This window comes from Acomys minous (assembly GCF_964271855.1).
Source record: "Acomys minous genome assembly, chromosome: 11".
In the NCBI taxonomy this organism is placed as follows: Eukaryota; Metazoa; Chordata; class Mammalia; order Rodentia; family Muridae; genus Acomys; species Acomys minous.
In genome coordinates this window covers 7,108,764-7,126,665 of record NC_140492.1, presented here as the reverse complement: position 1 = coordinate 7,126,665, position 17,902 = coordinate 7,108,764, and the positions used below count along the sequence as shown (strand labels likewise).

The 17,902-nt window shown below is 48.1% G+C and overlaps 1 protein-coding gene across 1 annotated transcript in view; it reads left to right on the top strand.

The window, feature by feature from the left end:
- The first annotated feature begins 252 nt into the window (after positions 1–252).
- Positions 253–17,902, top strand: part of LOC311608853 (interferon alpha/beta receptor 2-like) — a 53,289-nt gene continuing 35,639 nt past the window's right edge. Inside the window, exons 1-5 of the mRNA XM_084801459.1 lie at positions 253–569; positions 13,748–13,839; positions 14,628–14,669; positions 15,420–15,534; positions 17,498–17,667. Of these exons, the coding sequence (XP_084657585.1) occupies positions 13,785–13,839; positions 14,628–14,669; positions 15,420–15,534; positions 17,498–17,667 (382 nt within the window). The 5' untranslated portion in view covers positions 253–569; positions 13,748–13,784. The remainder of the gene's footprint in view (positions 570–13,747; positions 13,840–14,627; positions 14,670–15,419; positions 15,535–17,497; positions 17,668–17,902) is intronic.

The window sequence follows — 17,902 nt, the reverse complement described above, 5'->3', positions numbered from 1 at the left end:
TGCTCTGTATCCCAGATCGGCACTGAATTAGAGATCTTCCTGCCTTGGTCTTCCTACACCCGCATCACCAGCCAGGCCTGGCATTCAACACATTTATATCGAATTAGTTCTAACAGGCACTAACCTAGGCCCCTGAGGAGGCCGCAATAAACAAAACAGCGCCCCCAAATCCTTAACCTCTAGCTCCCTAGATTGCTCTTGAAGCGGGTGGGGTTGCGACCCGATCTGACCGCGTGGTCCGGGCCTCGCTCCGCCCCCGGCCCCGCCTCCCGCCTCCGGCCTCTAGGCTGGGCTCCATCCAGAAAGCCTCTGGCTAAGGAGGGAACCCGCGGCCTCCCGGCCTGCGCTGGTCTAGCTTCCAGATCTAGGGAAGCCGGACGGCGAGCCGAGACGCTCCTTGTCGCTGAGCACCGGGCACCGCCCCGCCGTCCCTCTGGCTTTCGGCCTGGGTCGGCTTCAGCCTACAGCCACTGCTCGCCAGCCGTGAGCATCCGTGCCTGGCGCCCAGAGCAGCTCGGAGGTGGCCCCAGGGACATCTCCGAGGGGATCTTCGAGACGCAGCTGCCCAGGTACTGCAGGGACTGTAGGAACGTGGGTGGGGACCGCCGGCCTCTCGCGGATAGCAGAGCAAAGGCCGCCTCTCTGCTGCCAGCTCCCGGAATACTCTTTTCATTTCTCCTCCTCGGAACTCCGCCTCTTCCTGCCTTTCTGGGGACTCTGGCTCCTGTGACCCCGCGCCCCAGAGGCTTGCGTCCCCGGGGACTCCCGGGCGGTTGTCGCAGAGCGGTCCCCACGCACCGGCTCTCCCAGCATGGGCGCTTTCCTTTGATCGCTCCCGCGGTTAACTCTGGGGTTTTGTGGGCTCCCCATCTGCCTTCACCCGACTCGCGTCGCCTCTCCGAGAGTACATGGGACACCTCAACACTAGCCACTACCAGATCCTAGAGGGTCGGCGCTCCTCAGGATCCACTCCGCCTTGCCCAGCTGGTACCGTCTTCCGCCTCTGGACCCCGTTCTGTGGTCTAGTACCCCCATCGCCACCACTGCGCGCCCCTCACCAGAAGCCCTAGAATCTTTTGTTCACGAGCTCAAGAGGTCACCACAGGGCAGCAGACCCTGGAGTACCCTGAATCCTGACTGAGGCACCCCTGGGAAAGTGGGAGGTCTAGGATTAGGGGTCGTGGCCACAGGGACTGGATATTGGAAAGGCACTGGGTTTATTGGTAGCTTGCTTTTCTGTTCCAGGCAAGCTACTAGTTAGCTGCATGCGGTGAACAGTTGGCTCCATCGACACATTTATTTGACTAACATGGCTTTGTTTGGAAAACTTTTGATAACCTATGAACTTTCGCGTTTCAATGTTTGTTTGATGTCCTTGTTTTCTTTGATAAGAGATCTTAGTAAATAGCCTGAGTACCGTCTAAGAAAGGTGCCGGGACCCCATTGTCCCTGTCCCTTGCCTGCCAGTCCTGTGCAGCCTTGGGAAACTAAGGAGGTGGTGGTAGTGGGGTAACAGGTCACACCAAAACTGGCTTCATGAAATTCACCAACACACAAGCGATTTGGGCACGTCTAAAGAGGTTTCTTCAGCTTGTCTCAGGAAGTGGCTGCTGTTCAAAAGTGTTTTTCAGTTTTAAGTCATTAAAAGAAAAGCCCGGATGTGACTCTTTATTATAAAATGCCGCCCCCCCTGCATTTCCCCCCCCCCAGCCCCCGTATGTATTAAACATTAAAAAGGAGCTGAAGGTGTAAGTTGGCAGACCTGGCTTGGATTCTAGGTGATGCCGTCTAGTTAATGTTAACTTAAAGAAGACGGCTGTGAGGTTTGGCTTGAGTTACTTAACAAAGTGTGTGATGACCTGTCTAGAGGAAAATTCAGGGGACCTCAGGCCAAGAAGTGCTGGTTTACAGTTGAGGGTGGCAGTGGTGGCAGCGGCGGCGGCAGTGGCGGCCTCTTCATCACGGCCAGGCATGGTGGTCCACCATGTAACCTGTAATGTCACTCAACACCCAGGAGGCTAAGGCAAACGGGTTTGTGTTGGAGGCGGATGTAAGCCTCATGGTGAGATCTTACCTCAAAAAAGAAAAGAATACTCACAAAAAAACTAGACCACTCCCAAATTCCCAAATGTGCATTCCGTCACTCCCAACTGCCCACAAATAGCCTCACTGGATTCATTTTCCTTCTCCATGTCTAGACCTTTTCACTGTTGAAGAGTCAGTGACACAAACATATTCTTTGATTATTGGTCTTCATAATTTTTTAAAAGATTTGCTTATTATTATGTATATAGTGCTCTGCCATGCAGTACACCTGCAGGCCAGAAGAGGGCATCAAATCACATTATAGATGGTTGTGAGCCACCATGTGGTTGCTGGGAATTGAACTCAGGACCGCTGGAAGAGCAGTCAGTGCTCTGGAGTGAGCCATCTCTCCAGTCCCATATTTTAAATTTTTATTCATTTATTATAATTTATTCACATTACATCGCGATTGTTATCCCCTCGCTCTTATCTTCCAGTTCCCACCCTCCCTCCCTCTTCCACCCTATTCCCCTCCCCTAGGCCTCTGATGGGGGAGGCAGAGGGGAAATCCTTCCCCCACCGTCTGATCACAGTCCATCAGGTCTCATTAGGGTAGCCTGCATCCCCTTCCTCTGTGTCCACAAGGCCAACCCCCCAAGGGGCAGTGATAAATCACAAGCAACAGAGTTCATCTCAGAGGCAGTCCCCTCTCTCCTCTCTCTCCTCTCTCCCCTCTCTCCCTTCTCTCCCCTCTCTCCCCGCTCCCCATACATGTGGAACATGAGCTGTCTGTCAGCTACATCTGAACAGGGGGTCTAGGTACTCTGTATGCATTGTCCTTGGTTGGTGCATTAGTTTGTGCAGGCCCCCTGGGTCCAGATCCACTGGCCTTGGTGGTCTCCTTGTGGGGCTCCTGACCCCTCCTGGTCCTTCTCTCTCTCTCTCTCTCTCTCTCTCTCTCTCTCTCTCTCTCTTCTCTCTCTCTCTCTCTCTCTCTCTCTTTCTCTCTCTTTCTCTCTCTCTCTCTCTCTCTCTCTCTCTCTCTCTCTCTCTCTCTCACACACACACACACACACACACACACTTGCATACAACTCTAAGCTCTCCTCCCGTGGTCTGGCTGCAAGTCCTAATATGTGTTCCAAACCCCTGCTGGGTGGAGTTTCTCAGAGGACATCTATGTTGGGCTAATATCTGTTTATGAGAAAGTATATACCATGTGTGCTTTCTGGGTCTGGGTTACCTCACTTGGGATGAACTTTTCTAGTTCCATCCATCTGCCTGCAAATGCCAAGATTTCCTTGTTTGAATAGTATTCTATTGTAAATGTACCACAGTTTCTTTGTCCATTCTTCGGTTGGTGGGCATCTAGATTGTATCTAGATTCTGGCTGTTATGAAGAAAGCTGCTATGAACATAGTTGAGCAAATGTCCTTGTTGTGTGGTGGAGCATCTTTTGCCCAGGAGTGGAATAGCTAGGTCCTGAGGTAGCACTATTCCCAATTTTCTGAAAAAGCACCAGAATAATTTCCAGAGTGGTTGTACAAGTTTGCACTCCCACCAGCAATGGAGGAGTGTTCCCCTTTCCCCACATCCTCCCCAGCATGCGCTGTCACTTGAGTTTTTGATCTTAGCCATTCTGATAGGTATAAAGTGGAATCTCAGAGTTGTTTTGATTTGCATTTACTGGATGACTAAGGGCGTTAACATTTCTTTAAGTGTTTCTCGGCCATTCGATATTCCTCTGTTGAGAATTCTCTGTTTAGCTCTGTACCCAAGTCTTTAATAGGATTATTTGGTTTGGTGGTATTTAATTTCTTGAGTTCTTTATATATTTTGGATATTAACCCTTTGTCAGATGTAGGGTTGGTGAAGATCTTTTCCTAGTCTGTAGGTTGTCACATTGTTCTGTTGACAGAGTCCTTTGCCTTACAGAAGCTTTTCCATTTCATGAGGTCCCATTTATTAATTGTTGATCTTAGAGCCTGAGCTGTTGGTGTTCTGTTCAGGAAGTTGTCTCCTGTGCCAGTGAGTTCAACACTCTTTCCCACTTTTTCTTCTAACAGATTTAGTGGATCTGGTTTTATGTTGAGGTCTTTAATCCACTTGGAGTTTAGTTTTTGTGCAGGGTGATAAAAGTGGATTCATTTGTGTTTTTCTACATGTAGACATCCAGCTAGTGCAGCACTGTTTGTTGAAGATGCTGTCCTTTTTCCATTGTATAGCTTTGGCTTTGTTGTCAAAAATCAAGTGTCCATAGGTGTGTGGGTTGGTATTCATATTTTATCTTACCTATCACCCAAATTAAAATGCTATTGATTTTAAGAGGTACCTTAGGGCTAGAGAGATAGCTCACAGGTTAAGAGCACTGCCTGCTCTTCCAAAGGTCCTGAGTTCAATTCCCAGCAACCACATGGTGGCTCACAACCATCTACAATGAGATCTGGTGCCCTCTTCTGGTGTTTAGGTGTACATGCAGGCAAAACACTGTATACATAATAATAAATAAGTCTTAAGAAAAAAAAAAAGAGGTACCTTAAAGTATGTAACCGAGTGAGAAGTATCCATGCTGTCATGCCTGCTTCCAGATGCCAAACGTGTATCCTGTCATGTACGAAGTCACCATTGAGCTGGCACAGAGCCTGTGTTTTGTCAGCTCTTCTTATCTACAGCCGCCATGACTGCAGGCCACGCCAGGGTCCATATTGATCACGTACGACCTGTGTTCATGTCATCTCCCACAAACAAACCAGTGTGGGCTGGCTTGAATGAGGTAGACCCCATAGGCTCGTCTGTTTCTGTGGTTACCGGACCCTGCCCTTCCCCTCCACCCCCCCACCCCGCCCCCTTTAGTTGATGAGCTGTCAGAGAAGGGTCAGGAGGTATAGCACTATTGGAGGTGTGTCATGGGGATGGACTTTGAGGTTTCTTCTCTCTCTCTCTCCTCTCTGCTTGTGGATGGAGACATAGCTCTCAGCTACTGGTCCAGCACCTGCCTGCATGCCACCATGCTCCCTGCCATGACAGTAATGGACTAAACCTCCGAAAGTGTAGTCAAGACCCCAATTAAATACTTCCTTTTATATAAGAGTTGCCTGTGAAAACTGGAGGACCTGAGTTTGGATTCGCAGCCCCAACATAAAAGCTGTGCATGCCTGTAACGCCAGCACTGGAGGGTGAACGCCGGTGGATCTCAGCAACTCCTGGCTAGCTAGCAGTCCGCTTGGGTTCAGCCAGGGACCCTGTCACCAAAACAGATGAAGAGTGACAGAGGAAAGACTGCTGGTGTCTTCCTGTCTGGCCTTAGCTTATGTATTCATAGGGACACACACGCAGACATGCATCCAACACACATACATACAGAGAGAGACAGAGACAGAGACAGAATGAAACTAGAAAAGAGCTAGGTATGGTGTTAAGTCTGAAAGAATTACTTTCAATCCCTGTCCTCAGGTACCTGAGAAAAGGGGGGGGTGGATGTGGGTTCGAGGCCAAGCTAAGTTATATGTAATGAATCCCAGGCCATTGGGGCTACTGAGTAGGCGGTTATCTCAAAAGAAACAAACAGCAAAAAAAGAATTAAACCAATGCTGTGCAATCCAGGGAAGAACAAATAAAGCTTTATTCATGAGAAGGGCGCTGACTGATGTGTCAGATGTGTCAGAACTGTGAAAGGCAGAGAAAAGAGGTAAATAGACCAAGGGGTAAGGAGTTGGGTTGGGATGGGGGTACAAGAAGAAGTACAGGAAGTCACAGGAAAGTTTTTTTCTGGAGCCAACAGGAAGATGAACACACTACTTAGCTCAGAAGTCAGTTTACAAACTGGATATCCTTAAGCTTTATCTCAGTTTTTGTTTGTTCACTTTTAATTCTGAGGTTCTTTTTAAAAAAACCCTTTTAACTGTGCGCCAAGCATTAGAAACTGTTCTACAAGTCAACACGAATCTTGAACGTTTTTCATAATCATCAGGAAAGAGGCAAGTGGCCAAGTGTGGCTTTTTCTTTTTCTTACACGGGAGTGGTGGGCCTTTGTGTGCGGGAAGGGAAGGTGCTTTAGGTACCTGGCCCAGTTGGAGAACAACCCAGGATGAATGGTTGAGCCCGCTGGCCTCTCCTGTACTGGCAGTGAGCATCACGCCAGACACCAAAGTCTCTGTGGAGAAAGCAAGCCCAGAGTTCTGGCACAGACTGCAACCAAGCTCTTGTGTGCCTTCTCCCCCTCCCCCCACCCAGACCCCAGACTGAGAGCCTCCTTCAGAAACAAGAAACTACCCTCGCTCTCCTGACAAAGCAGAATCAGATTGAGTTATACAAAAAGAAGTTAAGATTTCAATACACCACCTCACAGTAGCAGAGATAGAAGCCATCCAAGTGCAGCAGAAGAAGAGAAAAGTAGGACAGGACAGATGACAAGGACTCTCAACGTGAATATAAAAGAGCTGGGATGTCACTTGGGAGGCAGAGGCCTGAGGATCTTTGTGAGTTCAAGGCCAGCCTGGTCTACAAAGAGAGTCCAGGACAGCCAAGGCTACACAGAGAAACCCTGTCTGGAAAAATAAAAATAAAAAGAGCTGGGATGTTGCTACCTTGGTAGAGTCCTGGCCTAGTATGCACGAGGCCTACTAGGTTTGATCCCATATACCTGGTCTTAAAGGAAAGAGAAATAGTGACTAAATAAATAAATATATTTATATTTTTAAAAATTAGATATATTCATTTTATGTATGTGTGAGTGTTTTTGCCTGCACGTATGTGTTGCACTGTGTGCATGGTCAGTGCCAGCAGAGGTCAGAGGAGGACATCAGATCCCCTGCCACTGGCATGTGAGCCACCATGTGGGTGCTGGGAATAGAACCTGGGTCCTCTGCAAGAGCAACAAGGCCTCTCAACTACTGCGCCGTCTCTCCAGCCTCCAAATAAAAATATTTTAACAGCAGAGAGGCTTGATCTAAGGCCAAAGGAAAGCAGAGGAAAGAGACAGAGATTAAGTCAGTTGCAAGAGTCTCCTAGAAGGCAGGCCAAGTGCAGTCAAGTGTTTGGGGCAGTGGGAATCTTTTGTATGGAAAAGCAGCAAGTACAACAGAAAATGCACACAAAACAGCACAGAGAAATACCATGGAGCAAATGATGATGGTGATGATGATGATGATGATGATGATGGTGGTGGTGGAAGGAGGGGCTGGTGGCCCAGAGAACAAACTAGCAACAAGCATGGCAGGAGTGCTCAGCCTCAGGAGAGCTTACAGGATTTCCCTTCAATGAAAAAGAACGAGTTAAGGATCTGGGAAGAAAAAAGTTAAGGTGGAAAAACAGACAGACAGACAGATGGACAGACAAAAAAACCAACCTGACCCCGGGCCTTGCCAGAGTCTATGATTCTGTACTTTGCTCAGCACACCATTCAGGCTGAAAGTCAGTGGTCAGATTCCTCAAATATTGAAATACCGGGACTGGAGGAGAGGACGACCAGAAAATAAAATCCAGCAAATTATCATAAACAAAGTCAGAATAAAAGCTTGGGCAGCTGTATCTTGGCACAGAATAGATTCCCTGGCTCAGGAACATTTGGGTTTAGATGCCAGGTGCTTGTTCTGTGTGACCAAGGGTCACTGGAGCTTTGGTAACCAAGTGAGGGGTCAGAGGTGGGGATCTGCGTAAGCAGGATTGGGCCTGGCAGCTGGAAACTGGCACAAACCAAGGTGGTCCTCAGGTCAGAAATCAAAAGCTCAGGCTGGGAATGAGGCTCAGTGGGTAAAGAGCTCGCCATGCTATCAGGCGGTCCTGCGTTCAATCCCCTAGAGCCCAGTTTAAAAAAAAAAAGCAGGGTGACACTCACCTGTAATCCCAGCTCTGGGATGGATGGTAAAGGAGGATCCAGGACCTGCTGGACAACTAGTCCAGTCCAATGTGTGACATCTAGGCTCAGTAAGAGACGCTGCCTCAAAAACTAAGGTGATTTCTGGCCTCCACACTCGTGTACCCACAAACCTGAACACACATACATGAAAAAAAAAGTGTCGGGGGGGGGGGGGAGTGTGGAGAGGAACTTGCCATTTCAGTATTTCTGAAATCTTAAAAGGTATTGTTAGGCTCCTGAAAATGCTTTGTTCCGCAAGATTAATTCACTGACTTAACCTCTGTTGGAAAAAATCTCCCAGGTTCAGAGAAAGCTGTTTGGTCTCTTTTTGATATTTTCCATATCAAAGGATGGGAACAAGATCCTGGGGGCGGGCAGTGCAGATCCTCGCAGGTGTAAAGTGTGGGGCTCTGCCCCTGTGGGTGAGGACTCTAGGCCTGAGCTCTAGGTGCCTACTAACATTAGCTCCCTTATTTTGTTTTCTAAGGACCCGCCATCCTATAGCATACTGTCCCTGTAGAAGTGTCTGCAGACCTCTGTTCCAAACCCGCTAGTGTCTGGGGGACTTGCAGGCTTCTTTCCACCAGACCCAAACTCCAGCCAGCTTCTGGTTAGTAAAAGAAGGCGTGGTCACAGCCGAGGCTGGGCTGGAGCACCCTGCCTCCAGCTCCTGCAATGGGAAAAGCCTTCAGAGGTACAATGGGGTTCTGCTGGGGTGACCTAGTTGGTGCCCAGCCATGGAGCAATGCATGAGTCCTAGTTAGCCCTCTGGCTGGGCAAGAGAAAGCAGCTCAAATATGAGCCCAGACTGTGCCACTGTCTCATCAGCTGCTAAGGAACCTCAGAGTCTAAGCTAACTTAGAAATTTTAAGGCAGGAGAATGTGAAAGGAGGGCCCTTCTATGTACAAGGCCCCCCAAGACCGAGAGGGCTGACTCCAGAGACAGACAATAAGAGCTGTGTCGTCAGGGTCTCTTTTCAGAATTCAGGCAGGACTCCAAAACTGGAAACTAGATCAACAAACAAGAATTTAATTAGAAGATATCTTGTCTGAAATGGAGCCTCGTTTGCCTGTTTGCCTGAAGCAAAGCAAGGGGAGGAACGTGTGTGTGTGTGTGTGTGTGTGTGTGTGTGTGTGTGTGTGTGTGTGTGTGTATCTCTGTGTGTGTATCTCTGTGTGTGTGTGTATCTGTGTGTGTGTGTGTGTGTGTGTGTGTGTGTGTGTGTATGCGCAAGCGCGTGCCAGGAAGACTCCTGACCATTCGATCTCTCTTTTGTGGAGCTGGGGTGGGAGGTACCAAAACATACCACAAGGCTATGCCACAAGACGCTCTCACAGGAAAAGGGTTATGAGGTAAGATACGGGGAAGGTGACTGGATAGCTCTGCAGAAGGGATGTGAACTTTAACCCGGACTCTCATAAGTCTTTCGAGAAGGTGCCATGGGTGGGACCGCCTACTGGCATTCAAGGGGAATTTTTAGAGTTAAGTCATTTGTCCCTTAAACATTTCATGGTCCTTTTTCCTTTTGGTTTCCATCACCAACGGTTTTATTTGTGGGCGAGGGGACCAAAGAATCTCTTTGTGGCCTCTAAAGCCTCAGTGAGCGAGAAGGAACAAGGTCAACTGGTGCTCCTTTAAACTCTTAAGGACTCCTATCTCCTGCGGCGGCGGGGATGCTTTGTAGGACTCGAACCCCAGAGGCTGAGAAAATAAATATAGTCATTCCGTGATCGCCTCAGGAGTGCCTTCCAGAGTCTCTTGGGATCCCAAACTCCAAGGAAGCGCAAGCCCCTTGCGTATGGCAGGTCACGTCTGCATGTAACGTAGCACCCAGCTTCCCTGGGTGCGGTGATGTACAGCTATAGGGAAGTAGGTAGGCCAGCCCGATTTACATGGTAAGATCTTGTCTCAGGAGACCAAAAAGTAAAAATTCAAAGAGCAGGGCTGACGCTGTGTCTGGAGCGGCAGAATGCCTGTCTGCCATCCTTGGCTGTGGGGTGGATCCCCAGCACCACAGCAAACTAGATGTGATGGTCCTTTCCTTGTGAAGCAGAGGGAAGGCCCGAAAATTCAAGGTCATTCTCTATTTACAAAGCAAGTTCAAGGCCAGGGTAGAATACACAAGAGCCTGCTTTAAAAAAAAAATTGTTGCCCAGTTTGTGTCTGTTTGTATACATAAATCATGCTTAAATCCCATACAATACCTAGTGCAATTCAAGTGATGTATAAATAGCTACATTGTATTGTTTAGGGGAAAATGAACATGAAACAATTACCTATACCAAATCAGCACAGATACAGTTCTCTGGGATCTATACAAAATTCTGTACAAAGCTGGTCAGATCCACTCATGCAGACTCTGTAGATGAGGAGAAGTATTTGTGTCTTTCCAAATAAAAGAGTAAAACTCAGAAGCTTCCGAGTAGCACACGCCATGTGCACGCATGTACACTACACACACACACACACACACACACACACACACACCAGCACAAATGATCAAAAGGCAGGCTCACAAGAAAAAAAAGGTGTGGTTCATATCAAGAAGAGCCAGATGTCCTTATATTTAAAAGAGTTTGAGCCAGAAAAAGGGAAAAAGAACAATAGAGGTGGAGCAAATAGTCGGCAGCAAAAGAATTACACATAACCTCCGAGAGTGTGGAGAGATACTCAACTGCCGCCCGAGCAAAAGATAGAACTTATCATTAGAACGGAATTTTTTGTTTATAAATGTGATTAAAAAAAAAAAAACCCACAAGAGTTGGATGATGCAGAGAGGGTGTGGAGAGGCAAGCGTCTCCTCTGTAGATCTATGTAGCATAAAAGCTGGCAGTAAGACCGTTTCTAGCAAAGTTAGAATGTTAGTCCCTTTGTCAAGGGTCTACAGTTGGTCCCTTGAGACCCAACTTTCACCCTCTTCCTCAGGCTCCTGTTTTCCAGGTACCCAGCGCTACCCTAGTTGGGTTCAGCTAATAGGACATAATGAAATTTAAGTATTTCTTAGTTCCCCCCCTCTGCCCCCTGCCTCTCTGCCTCCCCTGCCTCTCTGCCCCCCACCTCTCTGCCCCCCATCTCTCTGTCCCCTCCACCTCTCTGCCCCCCCTGCCTCTCTGCTCCCCCTCTGCCTCTCTGCCCCCCCACCTCTCTGCCCCCCACCTGTCTGCCCCCCACCTGTCTGCCCCCCCCCCTCTGTCCCCCCTCTCTGCCCCTCCTCCCCGCCTCTGTAAGCCACTGTGGCCTGGAAATGTCATTTAATTTCCTGTCATAACTCTCTACTCAGAATTTTCTCCTTACAAATTTGTGCTGGCTTGTATTATTTCTCTCCAAGGCCATAGTAATACTGTCCACCCTGTTGTTAGCAGATGGCACTGAATGCTCTCAATGGCAGACATACATCTAAACCACATGTTTATAACTAGACCTTGTTAAAATCACCCTCAAAATATGCTAACTGGCTGGTGCTGTTCTCTGTAATGGCCTAATAGCTGTCTGCCCTCAGTCTTCACTCACTTTGTGCTATAATAATAGAACAGCACAGATTGAGTAACTTTTAGTAAACAGAGTTATTTGGCTTACAGTTCTGGACACTGGGAAATCCAAGATCACAGCCACAGCAAGGAATAAGTGGACTGAAGCAAGGCTAAGTCCCAACACCAAATCTCACAGTTAGTTCCATATGTGGCACTTGGTGACATCATCTGGGCACTAACAGTCTTGGGTAGCCCCAACCCTCCAGCTCTGTCTGCTACCTGTGGTGCCTATGCCCCTTTCCCTTGGGCCAGCCCCAACTTGCGCCCTGCAGCTTCCCTTGGAGAACATCCCACATTTTTGACATCTCTGACAACCTAGGGTCACTCAGGGAATGTGGACTTTATCAGCACAGCTTGACACAGAGCCTTTTCAGGAGCTTTGCGCAAGAAATACGCTTTCTGCTCCCCTCAGGAGCTTTCTGAATCATCCGTTTAAGACTCCATTAATCTATTCACCCTTGTGTCTTGCATTCCTGCAAAGCAAGCACCATACAGAATACCAAGATTCTGCTACCAATTTGAGATGTAGCCTGGCCTCCCTGGACCGCAGCTACTGTTGAAGGCAGCAGTTTTCCAAAGAGGGGAGGGGACCATTGGATCCTGCCTCTTCCTCTTCCCGTGCTTTCTTTTCACGTGAGCCTGAGCCGCATTGCTGTAGCCTGGAGCCCTCAGCGGGTGGTGCGATCCTAAGGCAAGGTCTCTTTAGCACGCTAAGGTCTTTAACGGTTACCAGCGCTTCATCCGCACCCACCTTGCCTGCAGGCAACTTTAAACTCTCTCCCTTCCTTGCCAGGCTGCGCGGTTTTTTTTCCTGTATTTTTACTTCTCTGTTGCTCTTTCACCACAGACATGGATAAGAGTGGTAAGCAGTAAACCATGACAGCCCGTGTGCACGCCCTGCCTTTAATTAAGATGCCCTCCTCTGTACAAATAAGTCGGTTACTTCCAACTCAGCAGCACTCAGGTTCTCGGTACAAGGCAGATTCTTTGCCGACTATGCAACAGATGACCTTTAGCCAACTTCCCGGCAGAGCCCTTGCTCCTCTCTGACGCTGTAGAGCACAGTCTTTGCCGCGTGTGTGTCTGAGAGCATTTTGGTCTTCCAACTTCCTACTTAAAGCTTTAAAGCACTTTATAAGGCGCTTAAAAGCTTCTATAGCCAACAGCTCCTGAAGCCCCACATTCCTCCCCCAAACCTTTGCGGGGACTTCGGAACCACTCGGTCAAGCTTATAACAGCAACTGCTGCCCTCGTTCCCAGTTTCCTCTCTCGGTTACCTGTCTCATGGTGTAACCTGTCTCATGGTGTAACCTGTCTCATGGTGTAACCTGTCTCATGGTGTAACCTGTCTCATGGTGTAAGCAAACACCTGACCAGAAGCAACTCGAGTGGAGAATTCCTTTGGCTCACAGTTTTGAGCGGGTCTGAAGCATCGGAGCAGGGGAAAATGGCAGAGTCCGTGGTAGCTAGAGGGATGTCCTAAGTGAGAGTGTGTCCATAGAGGCATAACTGTGCAAGTGTATTAAAAAAGCTAGAAATTTTTCTTTACTGGGAAGACTTCTCAAATTTATTTTTAGGTAGGAAAAAAAATGAAGCGGAATGGGGCAGTACAGTCTGCTTCTTGTCTGAAAGAAAGGGAAAGACATTTGGCCAGAACACTGCTGTCTGCTCGTGTTGGAGCCAGCCTGGGCTACGTAGCCTGTGTCACAGCAGTTAAGGTCTTGTACTGCTCTGACAGAGGATTGAGGTTCAGCTGTCAGCACCGTGCAGGCTGGCTCAGGACTGCCACAGGCACCAGCGCTCACGTGCACACGCCCACACAGAGACACATAGCTTAAATTTTTAAAATGTAATTATTTATCAATTAAAACTAAATTAACCAAATGCCTATTACCTTTTCAAAAATATAAGCTTAAAAAGTATCCTGAACTAGGGATTAATACCACAGCCTAAAGAAGGTGAACAGGACAGATCCCAAGGAACAGGAAAGTCGGAACCAGGAATGTGGCTGCTGCTGCTGCTGCTGCTGCTACTGTTGTCAGGGTGGCTAGCTCAGTCTGGCTTCGAACTCCCTATGTAGCTGAGGATGACCTTGAACTTCTAATCCTTCCCTGCCTCTCTGAGTGCTTAGATGACAGATGTGCACTACCACACTGAGTTTATACAACTTTAACCCTAGCTCTATCCTACCCAGGGCTACCAGCAGAGCTGCAGCTGCAGCTACATTTAGCTAATTCTTAATCATCTTTTATTAGCATATATATGTATGTCATATATATTACAATCTAACTGGACAGTCTGGAGTTTGATCGTCTCAATATTGTTTTCTTTCAGGTGTGAGAACAAAGACGGGACTTAAAATCCAGCCAGGATGCTTTCAAAAAACAGCATCTCCACCATCGGTTTACTTAGCCAGTGTCTTGTGGGTAAGTTCTGCCTCTCGGCCCAGCCGTTAGAGGAGCAAGCCTGTGTTCACATCATCACACAGAGGCCTGGTGTGGGGCAGCACGTTGATGCTCACAGCTGGAGGACCCCGATCAGCATGACCAGCATCAGGCAGCCCATATGTGCTCATTTGAGCTGAGCCAGAGTAATCTAAGGTGCAGTCAGATGAGGGGAGCAGCCTTGTTATAATTTTAAGGGTGGTAGCCCTCCACACCCGAGTCTACTCCACGTTGGAGTTCAGAACAGATGAACCCTTTACCTCTTCCTGAGTATACTAAACTGAAAACCCATCCCTGAACTTTGGTATATTCATTTCATTTCATTTATTTTTAGCCCTTTCCTTTTCTACAGTTTTCCCACACACACACTTTCTTCCCCTTCCTCTTGTCTGTTTTAACTCCACGATGTCATCTGTCCCATAGTTTGTTCTTAGGGAGTCCATAACTAGGGCAACTGTCCCATGTAGGCATCCATGGGTAATGTGTACCACCCATGGTCTCCACCTTCTATAAACCCACCAACCCTCGCTGTTTGTGTCAGCCGGGTCCCAGAGACGTCACTTCACATCTGCCCCGGATGCTGCCTTAGACCGCACGTCAACATCACCAATGCTATACAAGGATATTTCTGTCCTCCACAGCATTTTGTTCACACAAGAAAATGTCAACGTTAACCAGCACATGCACATCCAAGGCTCTTACATTTAGAGTGATGTTGATCATCTGAGCCCAGAACAATCCTTGCTGTAACTTGTTTTTCTTCCTCCTAGTGAGCATGAGCCTACAGTGTGGATTTTTCTCTGCTTTTAATGGTAAGAAATTATTCTGACCTTGACTGAACTGAACATAAGGGTCAAAGTGTGGAGCTAACACCCAGGGAGAGGGGAGATTTAACTTTGGACCCCAGATATGCTAACCAGTTTATTGGAATCCTGTGTCCATAAGAGACTTAAGACTGTTTAACTGTTTTATTTGTCTCCTAAAACTATCATAAGGGGGCGAAAAACCCCACTAGCGTTCATCAGGAAAGCCTCTTAAAGGCATACTGAAGCTTTTACTTTCACTGATAAAAGAAGAACGAGACGGAACATGGCCCAGACATAATTTTTCTTTAATTTCTAATCTTCTGTACATTGGTTTCAGGTAAAGGAAAATACATTTCTTTATCTAAAGTTTTTCTTCCTTTGTGTGAGCAGGGGAATAAAAAAGAGGGGAGGAAGGAAGGCAGGTGTGGAAAAACAACTCCTGGTCCAGACCAGCCTGACTGTCCTGGTTCTGTGAACCATACAACTGATAATAAATGGAGAAGCCCTTTCTCCCGAGTTTACAGGGTGCGGAGTTCCTGTTTGTTAGCTTTGCTGCCAAGACAGTTTGTCATCACCAGTCAACTGAGTTACTTCACTTCCCACATCCAGTAGGCTTCCTGCATTTCCTAGATTCCAGAAGGCTTCCACGGGGCTTTCTCTGCAGGAAGTGTGGGTCTGATCTCCTAAGAGCAGGAGCAATCCTCAATTCCAAATTAAATTGTTTTTTTTTTCCTTTTCACTTCCTGTTCTTTCTAGAGGAATCTTGCACTGTAAACCTGGCATTACGCAATTTCCGGCTAATTTTATCATGGGAACTGAGGAACAAATCCACCCCACCCACTCACTACACGGTGTTGTACACGGTCATGAGGTTGGTTCGCATTTTACGTCTTTTCTCTTGTTGAATGTGTTTCATTCTTCCTGTTCTGTGACTTCTCCCCTCAGTATGCATACTTCCTGTGCTAACAAAACAGTGTGGAGGACGGAAATTTGTTAATTTATATGTTCCGAGGTCGGAGGCGGTGTACATGTGCACGTGTGTGCAGAGGCCAGAGGTTGACACTAAGTGTCTTCCTCCATTGCTCTGACCTTTTATGAGACAACCTCTGTCACTGGGCTTGAGGGTTTTGCTAGGTTAGCTGGCCAGCAAGCCGCAGGGATCCTACAGTCCCCAGCTGTCCACAGCTGTCCCCGGCTGTCCCCGGCTGTCCCCAGCTGTCTCTGGCTGTCCCCGGCTGTCCCCAGCTGTCCCCAGCTGTCTCTGGCTGTCCCCGGCTGTCCTCAGCTGTCTCTGGCTGTCTCCGGCTGTCCCCGGCTGTCTCTGGCTGTCTCTGGTTTCCCCAGCTGTCTCTGGCTGTCCCCAGCATTCTCCGGCTGTCTCTGGCTGTCCCCAGCTGTCCCTGGCTGTCTCTGGCTGTCCCCAGCTGTCCCTGGCTGTCTCTGGATGTCCCCAGCATTCTCCAGCTGTCTCTGGCTGTCCTCAGCTATCTCCGGTTGTCTCCGGCTGTTCCTGGCTGTCTCCAGCTGTCCCCAGCTGTTTCTGGCTGTCTCTGGCTGACCCTGGTTTCCCCAGCTGTCTCTGGCTGTCCCCAGCTGTACCCGACTGTCCCCGGCTGTCCCCGGCTGTCTCCAGCTGTCTCTGGCTGTCCCCAGCTGTCCCTGGCTGTCTCTGGCTGTCCCCGGCTAGGATTATGGGTGCATGCTCTTCTTTCTATGTGGGTCCTGGGGATCAAACTCAAGTCCTCGTGCTAGCTGGGCAAGCACTTTACTGGCTCAGCCATATTCTAGCTCCATCTTGGATTTTTTTTTTATTCTAAACCTTAAAAGGCCAAAGCCAAAACACCTATCCTTTCATGATTAATTTAAATTATTTAATAACCCAGAGCTGTTTTAAAGGCAAAGCTTGTGTTTATAACCAAAGCCAAATCCTTGCAGTTTACAATTTTCACAGTGACTTCTCTTCAGCGTCACTGTGGCCTTTCATAGAGCTCACTGTTGACCACATTGATAGTTTGCACCCATGCTCCTTTACTCGTGGAGGCAAGGCAGACTCCAGAAAGTTCTGATCAACAAGCTTGGTTCCAAAGCCATTTGGTCACTGACCAGAGTAATACTTAGCCCAGAGTCTTCATCTCTGAGGAAGGACCAGACACCCAGCTGGCTGTCCCTACTCACACAGTTGAACACCAGCCCAGGGAATAGTGGTGCTCACCCCCACACCGCAGCTAACAGCCCTCGGGCAAACTCATCTAGGCAACCCTTCAGCCTTAGGCTTTCTTCCCTACCTCATGTTGGCAGTTAGAACTACTTTACATTACTTCCCAAAGCCTGGAGAGCAGACTTCCGAGGCATCCCTAAACTGACACAGTTCTGCCTTGAGATTGGACTGTATGACCTTCAGCCAGAGAGAGAAGTCTCAGGAAAGCAAGAGGGCTGGGCCTAGGCCAGGAAAGCCCAAGCCCGGGGTTCCTTCCTTCCTTCATCATTCATTCATTCATGTATGCATACACGTATGTACGTATGCATGCAATAGATTCCATCTATGAAGCAAAGAGCCTTCTGTCTTAGGCACAGATATTCAGAAAGAAGCTGGAGACACCATTAAACAAATGAAGTTATAACATAGCAGCCGGAGGTGAACCCTTAAGGGGAAAAAACCCAGAAGAGATCAAAAGTGTCAGGGTATGGAGAGTTTAACATGTTCAGTTTTAAATTAAGTAATTGTGGGGTACCTGGGCAAGGCCATAAAGGAAATGAGGAATGGGACGCAGAAAGTGGGTTCTCAGAACATACATGCTCAGCTTTTCCTTTTTCATCTTTCTCTCCCTCCAAAGCAAAAACGAAACGTCAAAGGTTGTTAAGAACTGTACAAATATCACAGAGTCGTCATGTGATGTGACTGGCCAATGGAATGACACCATTGAGAACTATGTCCCCATCGTCTTAGTGTATAGAAGGGACTCGATGCCAAACTGCTGTGCAGGCTCTGTCCTACTCACAGACGGTGAGTGGGTCTCTGTGCCTGTGAATCTCATCAGTGGTTTGTGGTGAAAAGAGGGGGGAGCTGGGCTTGAGAGTTGGGCTGACTCCTGGCCCTAACTTGTGTGGTCATTTGGTTGCTCAGAGCCTTAGCTTTCTGATCTGAAAGGTAGGTTCATAACCTGCACATCTCAGGTTTTTGTTCAGTACCTATATAAGGCAGGTTTTCAGCAGTAGTTGTAGCCATTTTCCTGTTTGCT